Raw genomic sequence first — 12,412 nt, forward strand, 5'->3', positions numbered from 1 at the left:
TAGCACGGCAAACAAGCCAACATGAGCCACGCCTGCTACATGATTAGCATGAGTCATTCGTCATGAATTATTACATTAAGTGTTGCAATTTTGGGAATGTACAATTATAAGTCCAAATTAGACAACAACAAAGGATAAGTTTTGTTTTGGTTTTTTTTTAAACACCTCTTTTCCCTCCCCCAAAACATTTCTCAAGAAAATCCTCTTTAATTCCCATCATATTTCTTCCGTCTGGTGCGATTATGAATCTCCAAAAAGGGTTACACCGGAAAAACCCAATTTCTTTTTAAATGTAATTTTCTTTTTATGGAGCGTTTATTCCGACAGGTGGGCTTGCTATTTTCCGCACCAGTGGAACACGACGTTACTAAACAGGATGAGTCGAGACAGACAGAAGGCGTCTCGGGGGCATTGGCCTCCAAACGGTTCGCCCCTTCGGCGTACGAGGCTATCAAATGCTTCGTCTCGCAAAAAATAAATCTAAAAATGTGACAACACAATGTATTTGGCCTTCCTCGCGTCCATCTGGTGGCGGTGACAATTACCAAAGTTTCCCAGCGGTCGTCTCCGGGGAACCTCTTCTGCTTTCAAGTGCGTCTCCGAGCAGGTTGTGCGTCTGGAGGCCGGCAGCTGTCACAACAAACGCAAACCATAAGCAGCAAATGAAAAATGTTAGGATGCAACGGCGAATCTCCGGAGATCGGAAACAGATCGTGTCACTTGACAGGAATGCAGAAGATTCCGATGGGTGCTTAATGTGGTGTGCTGCTTCACAAGTAAACTACAAATGAACTAAATCAATTTTTGGATTCAATTCTCGAGATCAATGATTTTTGCGATACGCTTGCTCCCTCTAGTGGTACACTAAGGTATCACTGAATGAAATGTTAAGCCTTTGAACAATTTCATTCAAAATGAAAATTAAGGATCATGATAATATTGAAGGGGTTTTCCATTGATAAAAAAACAAGTCTAATCCTAGTAAAATGACAAAACACTTTTGACCTATATAGTTATGATTTTACCCAAAACAAAAAAGTTGAGTCTGATTTTTCTTGCTCAGAAAATATGACTTAATTCCTCACATAATCCTTCCTTCTGGTAGGATTATGACTCCGGAAACATGTTTGACTGGATTTACCCAAACGATTAAAACAGATTAAATGAAAACGGGTTTTTTTCTCTAAACAATGAGGAACAATTTGCCAACTTTTTCCCCTGCCATGACACGGGACTAAACAGCAGCCGCCGGGCTTTGTTTCTGACATTTTGGTCCAGTGTTCACACCCAACTGCAGTTAAAATGTCACTGTCTTCTTTATACTTTCTTTTTTTTTGGCCCATTTGTAACACCTTTTGGCAGGACCGTATGACTCGAAGCTTCAAGTGACATTTACCAGCTTTGTGGATTCAAACAACAGAAAATTATTCACAGTGCTGCATTTTTTTTCTCTCCAAATGTAATAGTTGATTTTTTTTTATCAGATGATTATGCCCAATTCTACCAGCGCAACTTCTAGCAAAATACCGTAAATATAAAATTCAGTTGTAAGGTATTACCGTGTGTCTCTTATGCAAATCAAAACAAAAAGCCTGAGCGTGTCCCCTCTAGCGTTCATTATGGATGCTCTTCAGAAATAAAAAGAAAAAAGAAGCATATTATGAATCTTGAAATGAATAATGTATGTTCTTAGCTGGCGGCTAAAAGTCTCAGGATGCTTCAACCAGCTGCAAATGTCACCCCAAAATTATTTCTGTCGCGTACGCTTTTTACGTTTGGCTCCAAATTGTGCGGTCAAGCAAGGCAAACATGACACCGAGCATTCATGGGTTTAATCCGGCTCCTTTTTACAACACAACATTATCGTACAACGCGTGGTACAAAAATAAATAGGCGTCATCTTACAGTACAGCAGCAACGAGAAAGACGCAAGTCAAGACAACGAATGATATCACGTCGTCTTGTACGAAAACACGGACCGGGAAAAGATTTCACCATCACTTCATGCACGTGTTACATGCGTCACATGACCCACATTGTGACTTCAGACTGCCACCTAAGCTAAGGTCAGACTCAGGTCATTAAGACCGTTTCCCGGGACCCTACGACGACGGATCCAATGTTGTACACAGATGGCTAATAAGTGTGAAACTTTTTTTTTTTTTTCTAGTGGAGCATGGCAGTGACTTTTGATGAGTTCAGTAAAGCAGGGTTGTTTATCTGCTTAATTTTTTTATTCAGACCCTGAAGCTTGTCTCACTTAGCATCACGACATTTGGTAGGCTTGTCTATTATGAGTCGACCCACAAAAAAGTCTCAAGAAGCCATTCTTGAAAGTCTGCTATTTGGTTCTGAATTGGCTTTTCCCAAGGTCTTTATTTTGTCCTAAGAGAGAGCTTTTACTGCGGGAAAATTGTGCTGCTGAGCTTATATTGAAAAAAAAAAGAACAGCACTGTTGGCTCGTTTTTCACCGAGCAATCTCATCTCCAGTGGAAAAAACAAACAGTGTTCTCCTGTCAGCCGCTTTGACATAACACGGAGCAGACGCGCTGACACAAAGGTGGGGGGGAGTGGGTGGCGATGGCTTTCAAAGTGAATATCCAAAGTGGCAAGAACCTCAAGATGGCGCTCCTCCTGGTAGCTTAGCGGTGCGGGAGCTCATTAAGGGCCAAACGGGGGACGAGGCCTGCCGGGAATCCCACAGCGACACTTTGCTGCCTTGTTATCCGTCTTGAAAGGCTTGGAAAGACGCAATTACTTCAAGTAATTGCACGGCGTTCTCAAGGACAGCCTGTTGTATTGCGCTTCCTAATAACCACTACAACTTTTTTTTTTTTTTAAAGAAGATGCGTACGGTGATGCATAGGGAAAAATACCTTGGAGTAAAATCCTGTTCAATATTTGGAAAGTTTCGCGAAACGAATTTGGATGGATGTGTGAAGTGACGTGGTGGACACAATGATGACAAAATTGAAAGTGAGTCGAAATTCGGCCATTTTGGTTTGAAGCAGCCATTTTGGGCCGGGTTCTCAATGACTCATGCTTTTATATTGATCTCAAGCTATTCATTTTGTTTTGAAGTTGCGGCTTGGAGAGAATCGCTTCAAATGAGTCCCGATCGGAAGGAAGCAGATTTGCTCGACTGAAAATGGCCAAGCTTCATGATTGTCAACACAAAGCAAAGCGTAATGCCGGACGCTCTTTTCTCACTTTTACAACTGGTGCTGAAATACATTTGTAAAAACCACGACGACAACTTTACATTCAGTAGCTTTTTAACAATAGTCAATGCTTTGTAAAGTTCATTTCAATACCTTTTCGTTTCAGAGAATCTGAGACTTGCTTGTATAAAAACAAAAACATTTAGCAATCCGAATCAATAAATACGTACGTATAAAACGCTTACATCGGGGTGGAAATATTTACACTTCTAGAAATTGTTGCCGACCATGTCCGCACGTCTTCCTCATTGGCTGGGCGGAGGTGTCGTCCATAAACTTATACTTCTGATAATGAGCCACTCCTTCTGAGCGGCGGTCACTACGATACGCACGCACTCCACATCAAAACCGATCTTGTGGTCCACGTCCCGGACCTCGATGTTACCGTTCTTAAACTCCCCCAGGGTGATGTACGAGGAACATTGCTTTCCCTTCTTGGTGCCCACCAGTTTCTCGCCGACTTCCAGAGCGCCGCGGCGCAGGATGTCGCTCTGTCTATCATCGGATCCCGTGGCGATCTTGATCCTGCTGATCTTGGCCGACTTGTTGAAGACCACCACGAAGAAGTCTCCGGTGGACGGGGGCTTGCCCCAGAAGTACTCGTCCACGGCGCTGTAGGCCTTGGCGGCGTCGTAGTTCTCGAAGACGTCAATGTTGGTGTAGAGCCGCGCCGGCGGGTTGTCGGGGATGTCCACCGCGTCCTCCTCAAAGTCGTCATCCTTCAGCTTGTTCTCGGCACCCTTGTAGGACGAGTAGTAGCCCATGTGCTGGAAGAGCGACGGCTTGAAGCGAATCACGTCCTTCTGGGCCAGCAGCCCGCGGAAATGGATAAGCAGCCAGTCGCACGGCATCTCCTGGTAGAACATGAGCAGGAAGTGCGCCAGGCGCGGCAGGTCCCGGGCGTGGTAGAGCTTCCCGATGTAGCCCAGCTTGGAGAACTCCAGCATCACCCAGTAGGATCCCTCCCGGGAGGCGATCACCTTCTTCAGCGCCGTCAGGAAGTTACGAGAGCAGCGCACGTCGTCCTCCAGCATCATGTAGAAGTCGGACAGGTTGGTGCAGAAGTTGAGCAGGAAGGCGTAGTCCACGTTCTGCTTGGAGCGGAAGCGCACCCGGTCCTCGGGGTCGTTGTAGTTCCGCTTCAGTCCGTCCAGGGACGGGTAGTAGTCCTCGGGAGCCTGGATCACCAGCAGGCGGCCGGCGATGATGTGGTGCGAGAACTTGCGGCTGATTTCCTGCAGGAGGTTCTCGCACCACACGGAGTCAAAGTCAGCCAGGTGGACCACCACCACAATCTCATTCAGCTCCTCGTAGCTGGACTGGTCAAAGATGGACTTGATGGTCTCCAGGAGGTAGTTCCCTCGCTTCCTCTTCACCGACGACAGCCCGATGGTCAGATACTCTGACAAGGAATAAATGATGCCGATCATGTATTGATGTGATGTCAAATCTTTTTTTTTTCTTTTACAAAACATTGGACATACTCTTGCGGTTGAGCGGAGTCCCGGCCAGGTAGCGGTACGTGACGTTGATGGATCCGGAGAAATTACTGAGGTCTCGGAAGGTGTGCACGTATCGCTCTGCGCTCGGGAGGTGGGCCGACGTCTCCCTGAGCTGCCTCTTATCTTCTTCCTGGAAGACATGGAGGAGCATTTGATGCTGTTAAACACGCAGGTGGGCACACACACACACGCAGACGTAATGGAATCACTAACCAGCACATATCCGTCTTCAATGTAAAGGTTGAGAAAGAGGAGGAACGTGATGAGGAAGCCGAGGAAGGGGATGGCCGAGCGCTTCCTCAGACATCTCATCTTGTCCAGGGACTTCCACAGCAGCCTCATGGTCAACTCACCTGCACGACACACGTCACGGCAAAACGATCAATTCATTCTTTTTCGGGAGCAAACTCACGTCAGTTGCTCGGTCACAACGCAATGTGGATTAAGCGGCCGACGTGGATAACTGCCGGAGTGTGTTGCCCGTGATGCCCAATTGTTGCCATGGCAACCATCTTCTCTCCTTCTACCCAGAAACTCATCTGACAGAACTGCTCATCCCTCTCATATCCCGGGAAACGGGGGAAGAGCTATAAATTCCCAGGATGCATTAACCACGGGTGTGTGTTTGTGTGTGTGTGTTGAGTTTAGTGGCAGCAATCCAGCCAGCCAAATGGACTAAAGTGTCTTTTAATGGTTGCGACCCACTGGCAGTCACATAGGCCGGGATGTCGGTGCTGCCATTTTCTCAGGACAGCAGTTCCAGCACTGACGAGCGTGTGTGTGTGTGTGTGTGACCAGTGCACAGCATTGCCTCTGCGCCGTTGACGTGTCCACACCGGATTGAACGTGAGGCGAGAGTTGACCTTTTAATGAAGTCATTAGTTCCTCGGTTGCTTTATTAGTGAGTTACTTAGTTAGTCGGTCCATCACTTAGTTAGCGTGCCGCTGAGATTGACGTTGTCTATCCACTCACAAAGATGCAACAATTAGTTGCTTATTGAGTGTAGAAAAATGACATAATTGTAAACATGTTGCAGGCAACAACCAAAAAAAAAATCATAAATATTTCGCAATAACATGAAATGTCCCATTTTTTTGGAGAGCATTCAATCGAAAGCAGCTTTTGCCTGAAATGCATTCGCCTGTATTTGTTTTTTTTTTTCCCCCCCACACAATGTCCCCAACCTTCACTAGAATTGGAGTCTGTTTACCAAGGCAAAAATTCTATTGGGACTTCATCTAAAACGACTGAGATCAAATGCCAGAGTGCTTCTTCTTTCCAAGGTGCATCATAATACCTCCGTCTTGTTTGCTGCGTTACTTTTGAAAGCTCTATCACATCACTGCAATTCCCCCCCTCCCCCCCCACTCGCTGTGCAACTGAGATGGCCTTGTGTCGCCCATCTTGTTTTTGACTTTCTATTACCTCACTAAAATAAATAGAAAACAACCTTGCGAGCTCCCTTTGATTGTGTTGTCACACCGCGTTTCAGTCACAACACACACACACACACACACACACACACGAAAAGCATGAAAAGGTGATCCCTGACAAAGGCTAAGGACAATCGCAGCCTGCAGCTTGTCACCAAAACAACAAACAAAAAGAGTTGGGCAAAAAAAAAAAAAAAAACGGATCAACAAAAGAAAGCATATCGGCTCGTGACTGGTCGATTGGTTGTAGGTTGAATTAAACGTATGGAACAAGTCAAAGTAGACGTGGAGAATTTAGAAAGCAAAAATTGCTCCCACCTTTAAACTGGAGTCACTTTGGAACTCCAAAAATCTCGCCGACACTTCAGCGATCACATCATGTTTACGTTTTAATTCGGGCAATTTTCGAAACGCTTTGCTGGCACGCCGGGAGCAAACGGGCGGCGGCGGCGGCGGGGACGACGCTTCTCCCGCATTTCATCTTATCTGTTTTCCATTATTTCCCCCGCGGCCTCCTGCACCTCACAGATACCCGCTTCCGGCGCCAATAATCAATTAAGCGGGCGGATTTGCTGGGCTTCAGCAGTCGCTTTGTGTCAGCGCCTTAGCTTTCCATGGATTTCTCCTCCTTGATGAGAGACGCCAGCGCTTTTTTTTATTGATAAGAGAAATGCGGCGCAGGCAGGGGAAGAATAATCAGTGGCTTTCATTAACGAACGGCTGTTTGGTTAGTCGTTGAAATTGGTCAAAGAGTCGAGCTTCTTACAGGAGGAAGCCTGCTCACACTTGGCAAACATCAAGCGTCGGTAATTAGCAGCCGGTAGACACCGAATCTAATCAGACGCTGCCGTGATTCAATGCTAGGGGGAGTATTTTACACGCGGGTCGACAAACGGATTCGACAGCGGGTGCGAAATGGAGTTCAGGCTCTTGCTCAAGGTCATGTTGAAGTGACCTTAAGTCACCAGGGTTGAGGATGGATCCTAAGAGTTGAGAGGCAAGGAGTCTACCGCTGAGCCACACTGATGGGTTAATGTTAGGAATACAAAGTAAGCTTTAAAAGGAGAGTTTGGGGTTCATTTCAAGTTGGGGTTTCAAACTGGGCTTTAAAATGAGGGTCTTTATCGTAGAACCGGTAAAAAGAGACTTTTTAAATATCTAATCTCACAACGATTTTTTTTTTAACAAAAATGTTTATTCTTGTGACATGAAATTAAACTGTTGAGGCCTCGCTTTTGCGATCAACCTGTATTTGGAGGCCCGTCGTTTAAAACTAGGGTCAGGCTTTCGGACTAGGGTTAGGGTTACAAACTACGGTTTCAAACTAGGGTTAGGGTTTCGAACTGGGGTTTCAAACTAGGGTCAGGGTGTCAAACTAGGGTTTAAAACTCGAGTTATGGTTTCATACTAGGGTTAGGGATTCAAACTAGGGTTAGGGTTATGGATTCAAACAAGGGTTTCAAACTAGGGTTAGGGTTTCAAATTCGGGTTATGGTGTCAAACTAGGGTTAGCGTTTCAAACTCGGGTTTTAAACTAGGGTTCGGGTTTTAACCCTCAGATGCACAAGGCCATCAATTCTTCTTTGGTGACATTTGTCCATTCTTGTCCTCTAGTTCTCTGACTTTATTATGAAGATATTAAAAAAAAAATCATCGAGTTATTTTTGACCCACCCATACATCTAAGGGTTAATGAAAAGCTTCATTATAAGCTGCTTTGTCGGACTCGTATAGCACAAGAGAAGGCAGTCAAAGTCCGCGAGGGTATTTTCTTCAGTCTTGAGAGGGGGAAGAAGAAAAAAAAAGGAAAAGCACTTAAAAGCACTTTAAAGAGTCAAGGTCATGTCCTGGTCAAAAGGAAAGAAAAAAAAGTCTGCAGGCGTCAGACAACATGACAAAGCTTTATCTCCCGCTTCCACGCCTGGAGAGGGTTGGCGCTCGCCTGGCTTTCCACCAGGAAATGAAACCTGAAAGACACAATGAGACGGCACCCCGAGGGACGAAACGGCAGCTCGCTCCTCTGGGTGACGATAGCCACAGACACGGAAATTGGAACCACATGCGTCTTGGATCTTTCATCCAATACGGCTAAATTGACAGAAAATGAGCAGCTCGCAATGTTAAGTTCTCTCCAACACAGCTAAAATAATCAATAAAAGCATTGACCACAATTAAACCCACTTCATTCAATTAAACCAAAACCGAGAGGGCGGTACCGATACAGGCCTCGAACCCACAACCCCAGCATGAACAGAACCGAGATGGCGTGTACGCTACCTTCACCGAGATGAGGAGTTGCGGAGGAGGAAACGTCGGGCTGCCTTTTCCCGGACGCGGCCGGACTGGCGGGCGGCACAATATCCCATCTCGTACATGAATCTTTGATGAGGTGCGTCTTCCAGCTAGTGGCTTCTAGACACTTAGTGGACATCCAATGGGCCTGATGGGGCAGACATCTCTGTGTCCCCCCCTACCCCCATCTTGTCTCCCTCCTTCCTTCGGGAATCAAACAAACCTCATGTTGTCGGATTCAGCCCGTCCGTAGCTTCTAGCTACCTGAACCGTGTCACGGTTTTCACGATATTCAAAAGAACGTCCCATCCTGTAAGGCTTGTTATTATCACCTTGTGTTTGGAGGCGCCGCCGAAATTTATCGGAAGCTCTGACCCGACGGCGACGCAATTACACTTCAATTAACGGGAGGTTGTTAATGCTCGCTGACATTCACACTTGCCACTCCGCCAGATGAAGCCACTCTCCAAAGCGACTCCACTAAAATCAGTGGTCACTTTTTTCGAAATAACTCACACGAGTCAACAGAGGTTGGAAATGGGACTGCGGTCAAAAGAAGCTGTTGTATTTTCCCAATAGTGTCTGAAGAAATGTAGAATAAATCGAAATAAAGTCCAGCGTTGACCAAAAATGGTTTGAAGGAGTTCATGGGGAAAGGCAACAGAGAGAAAGGAAGAAGAGTTGTGAGACCTTCTCCCGCCTGGGAGACATCAATTAGACGAAAGGGCAGACTTGAAGAACAGATTGAAAAACTAAATGTCCTTTTCACAGTTTAATGCCCAATAGATGATAGCCAAAGGCTAACGCTATACATCGCGGTGACAAGCCCCGCTTCATCATGAACAACGCCGGGCCACCTCCGAGGCGTCCAGACGTCCAGATTTTTGAGAGCGCAGAAGGAAAATAATCTACTTCATTTTTTTCAGCCAGTGAGATTCAACACTGAAGAGCCATTGTCACTGTTGGTTTCACCGAGCGTCCATGCTGAACAGGAAGCAAGGTGAGAAAATGTTTCAGGAGATGCCGTGTGAAAGGAGGCCGGATGACATCAGCGCATTCTCCCGGAACATTCCGCTCCGAGAGTCACGCAGGCGGGAAGTGAGCGTCTTAGCGGCAGATTTGCTCGTCTTTTTTCGCGGGGAAAAGAGGCTTAGCGTCTTGACTCGTTCCCACGACGGCAAAATGATGGCCCGATGCCCAACAATGACTCACAGTGCGGAAAATCGGCGGAACCCAGGCCGTCATTAGCCGACAAATCCCGTCGGATCGCGGGGAACGCCGACAATAGAGGACCGTGTCGGGACATTTGTTGGAAAATGCGCCTGTCACGTCCAATGTGTGACTCGTAAGTCACTTGGCGTCATTTTGGAAAGGGGCTAATATCGGGTGTGGGAACATTCGCCTGGCTGCCGATCAATTTTGTTGTCGTGACGATTTCGGTGGCATTTCAACAAACGACGCATTATTTTACTTTATATTTTGTATTCGTTGAACACTTTACGATGTTTAAAAGTGACTTCATGAGTAGTTTCACTGAATTTGACTTGAATTATAGTGATTGAATTGTCTTCGCTCGGGTAAGCGGCTTGATTGACTCGATTTATTTTCGCATACAACGCGGACGCGCTCAAGGTGACTTTTCATTGAAAATGTTACTCAAAAAAAAAAAAAAGTGTAAGAAGCACATTTAATGAACATCCGGGGGTTACTCTAAGCTCTTCTCCCTCGCATCAAACATTGATGAGCTGTTTTTATTTTATTTTTAATTTCCGCCCGCCGGCGCGTGTCGCTCTACAATCGGAGCGTCTATGTTTACAAATTGCCAGCGTGTTGAACATACCTGCTTATTAAAACGTGTCTCATTAGAAGCGTCGAAAAGCATTTTTGCCTTCATTGGTTTTTTTTTCTAAAGCCGCTCATTGTCCTTATTATCATTCCGACTTGCGAATGGTTGAAAAAAAAAAAAAGGTCATGAATATTTATTTTACAGTCCGCTCGGAAATGCTTGTGAAAATGAACCAAAGGTGGAGTCGTGTCACCGTGACGACCGCTGATGAATAATAAACAAAAGCTTGTTTGTTTGCTATAAACAAGGCACCGCAGCCCTCGTTCAATTATAATGTTTTATACATAATTACAAAATACAGCAGGACCTTCCAGTCTAACCACAATTTTTTTTTTCCCAAGCATGAGCCATTATGAATTTGTATTAAGTGTAGAGGTAATGTTTCTTGACCTCGACGCACCGCACCAGTCACAGGAGATTAAACTCTTAGTTAACACAAAGCAAAAGGAAAAGGAACACGCAACCTATCAAAGTACAAATTAAACCCAGTAACACCGCAGAGTACATCTCTTGAGGCCCGAGTTATGAAAAAGATATAAATCCATTTTCAAGTTGGTCCTGTCAAGCTAACACAAATTAGAAATAAAAATGGAAGAAGCGATCGATCAAATGTAAAACCGCCAAAAATAAAGCCCTTGATTCACGAAAATAAGATAGATATAGATACATAGATAAGATATATCAAATGGGAACAAAACAAAGTAAAACCTGATCTAAGTAAGAAAATTAAATCCTCAAACAAAATGTGGGAAATGAAATCGTAAAAATGACATCTGTGCAAAACTAAACCAAACTGAAGTCATTTAAAATGAGCAGCTTATCAAACTAAATACAAAAACAAACCAAAGGTCTTAGTTTGCATACAAAGCGCTGCTCAATAGTGGCTACTAATATGTCCTGAAAAAACCTGGCCCTGACAAGACAAGAGAGAGACAATAAATGAAGACATTTTCTGAGTTTCCCACACATCTGCTGTCTACAGGGATGGAGAACAGGTCGGAAAGTACAAAAAAAAAAAAGGAAAAGCAAACGAAAGAAAAGTAGTGCTCGTCGATCTTGTAAGAATCCAGTAAAAGCTGCTGTGCATTATTAATGGCAGCAGAGTGGAGGAGAAGTGCACGTTTTCCAAATCCTCAGGCAATCACAATGGACAGCACAGCAAAAACACACTCAAGTATACGCAATGAACGACACACTCAGGTGCTTTTAGTTAAGAGTGGAAAAGAGGTATTCCCCAAATATAGCTTTTCGTGCAAGATGGTGACAAGGAGTCTCGTGTGCAGGTGGAACAGAATCCATAATGGCAAGCAGTCCAAAGGTTCACATTTGTGTTACTGATGAGATGGGTGCTCATTTTTCAGGTCTGAATTCATTAAGTCTCATTAAATTGGCCAATGACGCCTAAGGTTCGGGGGAGGACGTGGAGGTAAAGCCAGAGAGGATTTTAGTTGAGAGGAAGAATATTATAAAAAGCCGCGACGAAAAATTAAGATGGTTTCCACGCCGCTTTGCTAACCCGTCATATTTTCAACAAATGTGTTTTCTATTATCGTAAAGCCAAGATAAGGATAAAAAAGTTGGATTTTTTTCCGAGTCAGCCTGTTTGTGACTTTTGATTAGAAAGCGCCAAAGAGCTAGCATTAGCTTCCCACGCTAGCTGCCGCTATCTGTTTGCCATTTGTGAGCTGTCGTATGCCGGCATCCTTTTTAAAGCCTCACTTTTTCTGAGTCACCACAACTGACATTTACAAACACTCAACATGGTGGCCTCGAGGGTTACGTTCCGAACGTAAAGGTCTCACGTCGGACTCCCGCAAGCTGCGTCGGAAGGCTATTTTGTCCAATGTTTGGCATTTATTTGTGGAGCGGAAAAAAGTGAGGCGCTCTTAAAGGTGAACATGTGAAAAGGTCACAGGTTGCAAAATATTTGTCATGTTTTGTCAGCCGCCTGCTGTTGCTCACACTGCAGTCATCACGCCTAGAGCCCACCGTCGTTGATTCCAACTTATGTAGCTTGTTGTACGTCAGATAAATAGGGCACATGGCGTCCAAGTGGTCATTTAAACATCATCATCTTAAGTCCTTGTGAACTGGTCTTGTAACATAAATGGAGTAGC

General features: G+C 45.0%; 1 protein-coding gene across 6 annotated transcripts in view; it reads right to left on the bottom strand.

The window, feature by feature from the left end:
• Window positions 1-1,813: 1,813 nt before the first annotated feature.
• LOC133157565 (alpha-1,3-mannosyl-glycoprotein 4-beta-N-acetylglucosaminyltransferase C-like) overlaps window positions 1,814-12,412 on the bottom strand; it is a 42,556-nt gene continuing 31,957 nt past the window's right edge. For all 6 annotated transcript variants that reach the window (XM_061284204.1, XM_061284199.1, XM_061284201.1 and 3 more), the window contains 3 exons: window positions 4,938-5,077; window positions 4,707-4,854; window positions 1,814-4,624 (listed from right to left, as the gene is read on the bottom strand). In XM_061284204.1, the coding sequence (XP_061140188.1) occupies window positions 3,468-4,624; window positions 4,707-4,854; window positions 4,938-5,066 (1,434 nt within the window). In that variant the 5' untranslated portion in view covers window positions 5,067-5,077 and the 3' untranslated portion in view covers window positions 1,814-3,467. The remainder of the gene's footprint in view (window positions 4,625-4,706; window positions 4,855-4,937; window positions 5,078-12,412) is intronic.

The sequence above is a fragment of the Syngnathus typhle genome, linkage group LG7 (genome assembly GCF_033458585.1).
Source record: "Syngnathus typhle isolate RoL2023-S1 ecotype Sweden linkage group LG7, RoL_Styp_1.0, whole genome shotgun sequence".
In the NCBI taxonomy this organism is placed as follows: Eukaryota; Metazoa; Chordata; class Actinopteri; order Syngnathiformes; family Syngnathidae; genus Syngnathus; species Syngnathus typhle.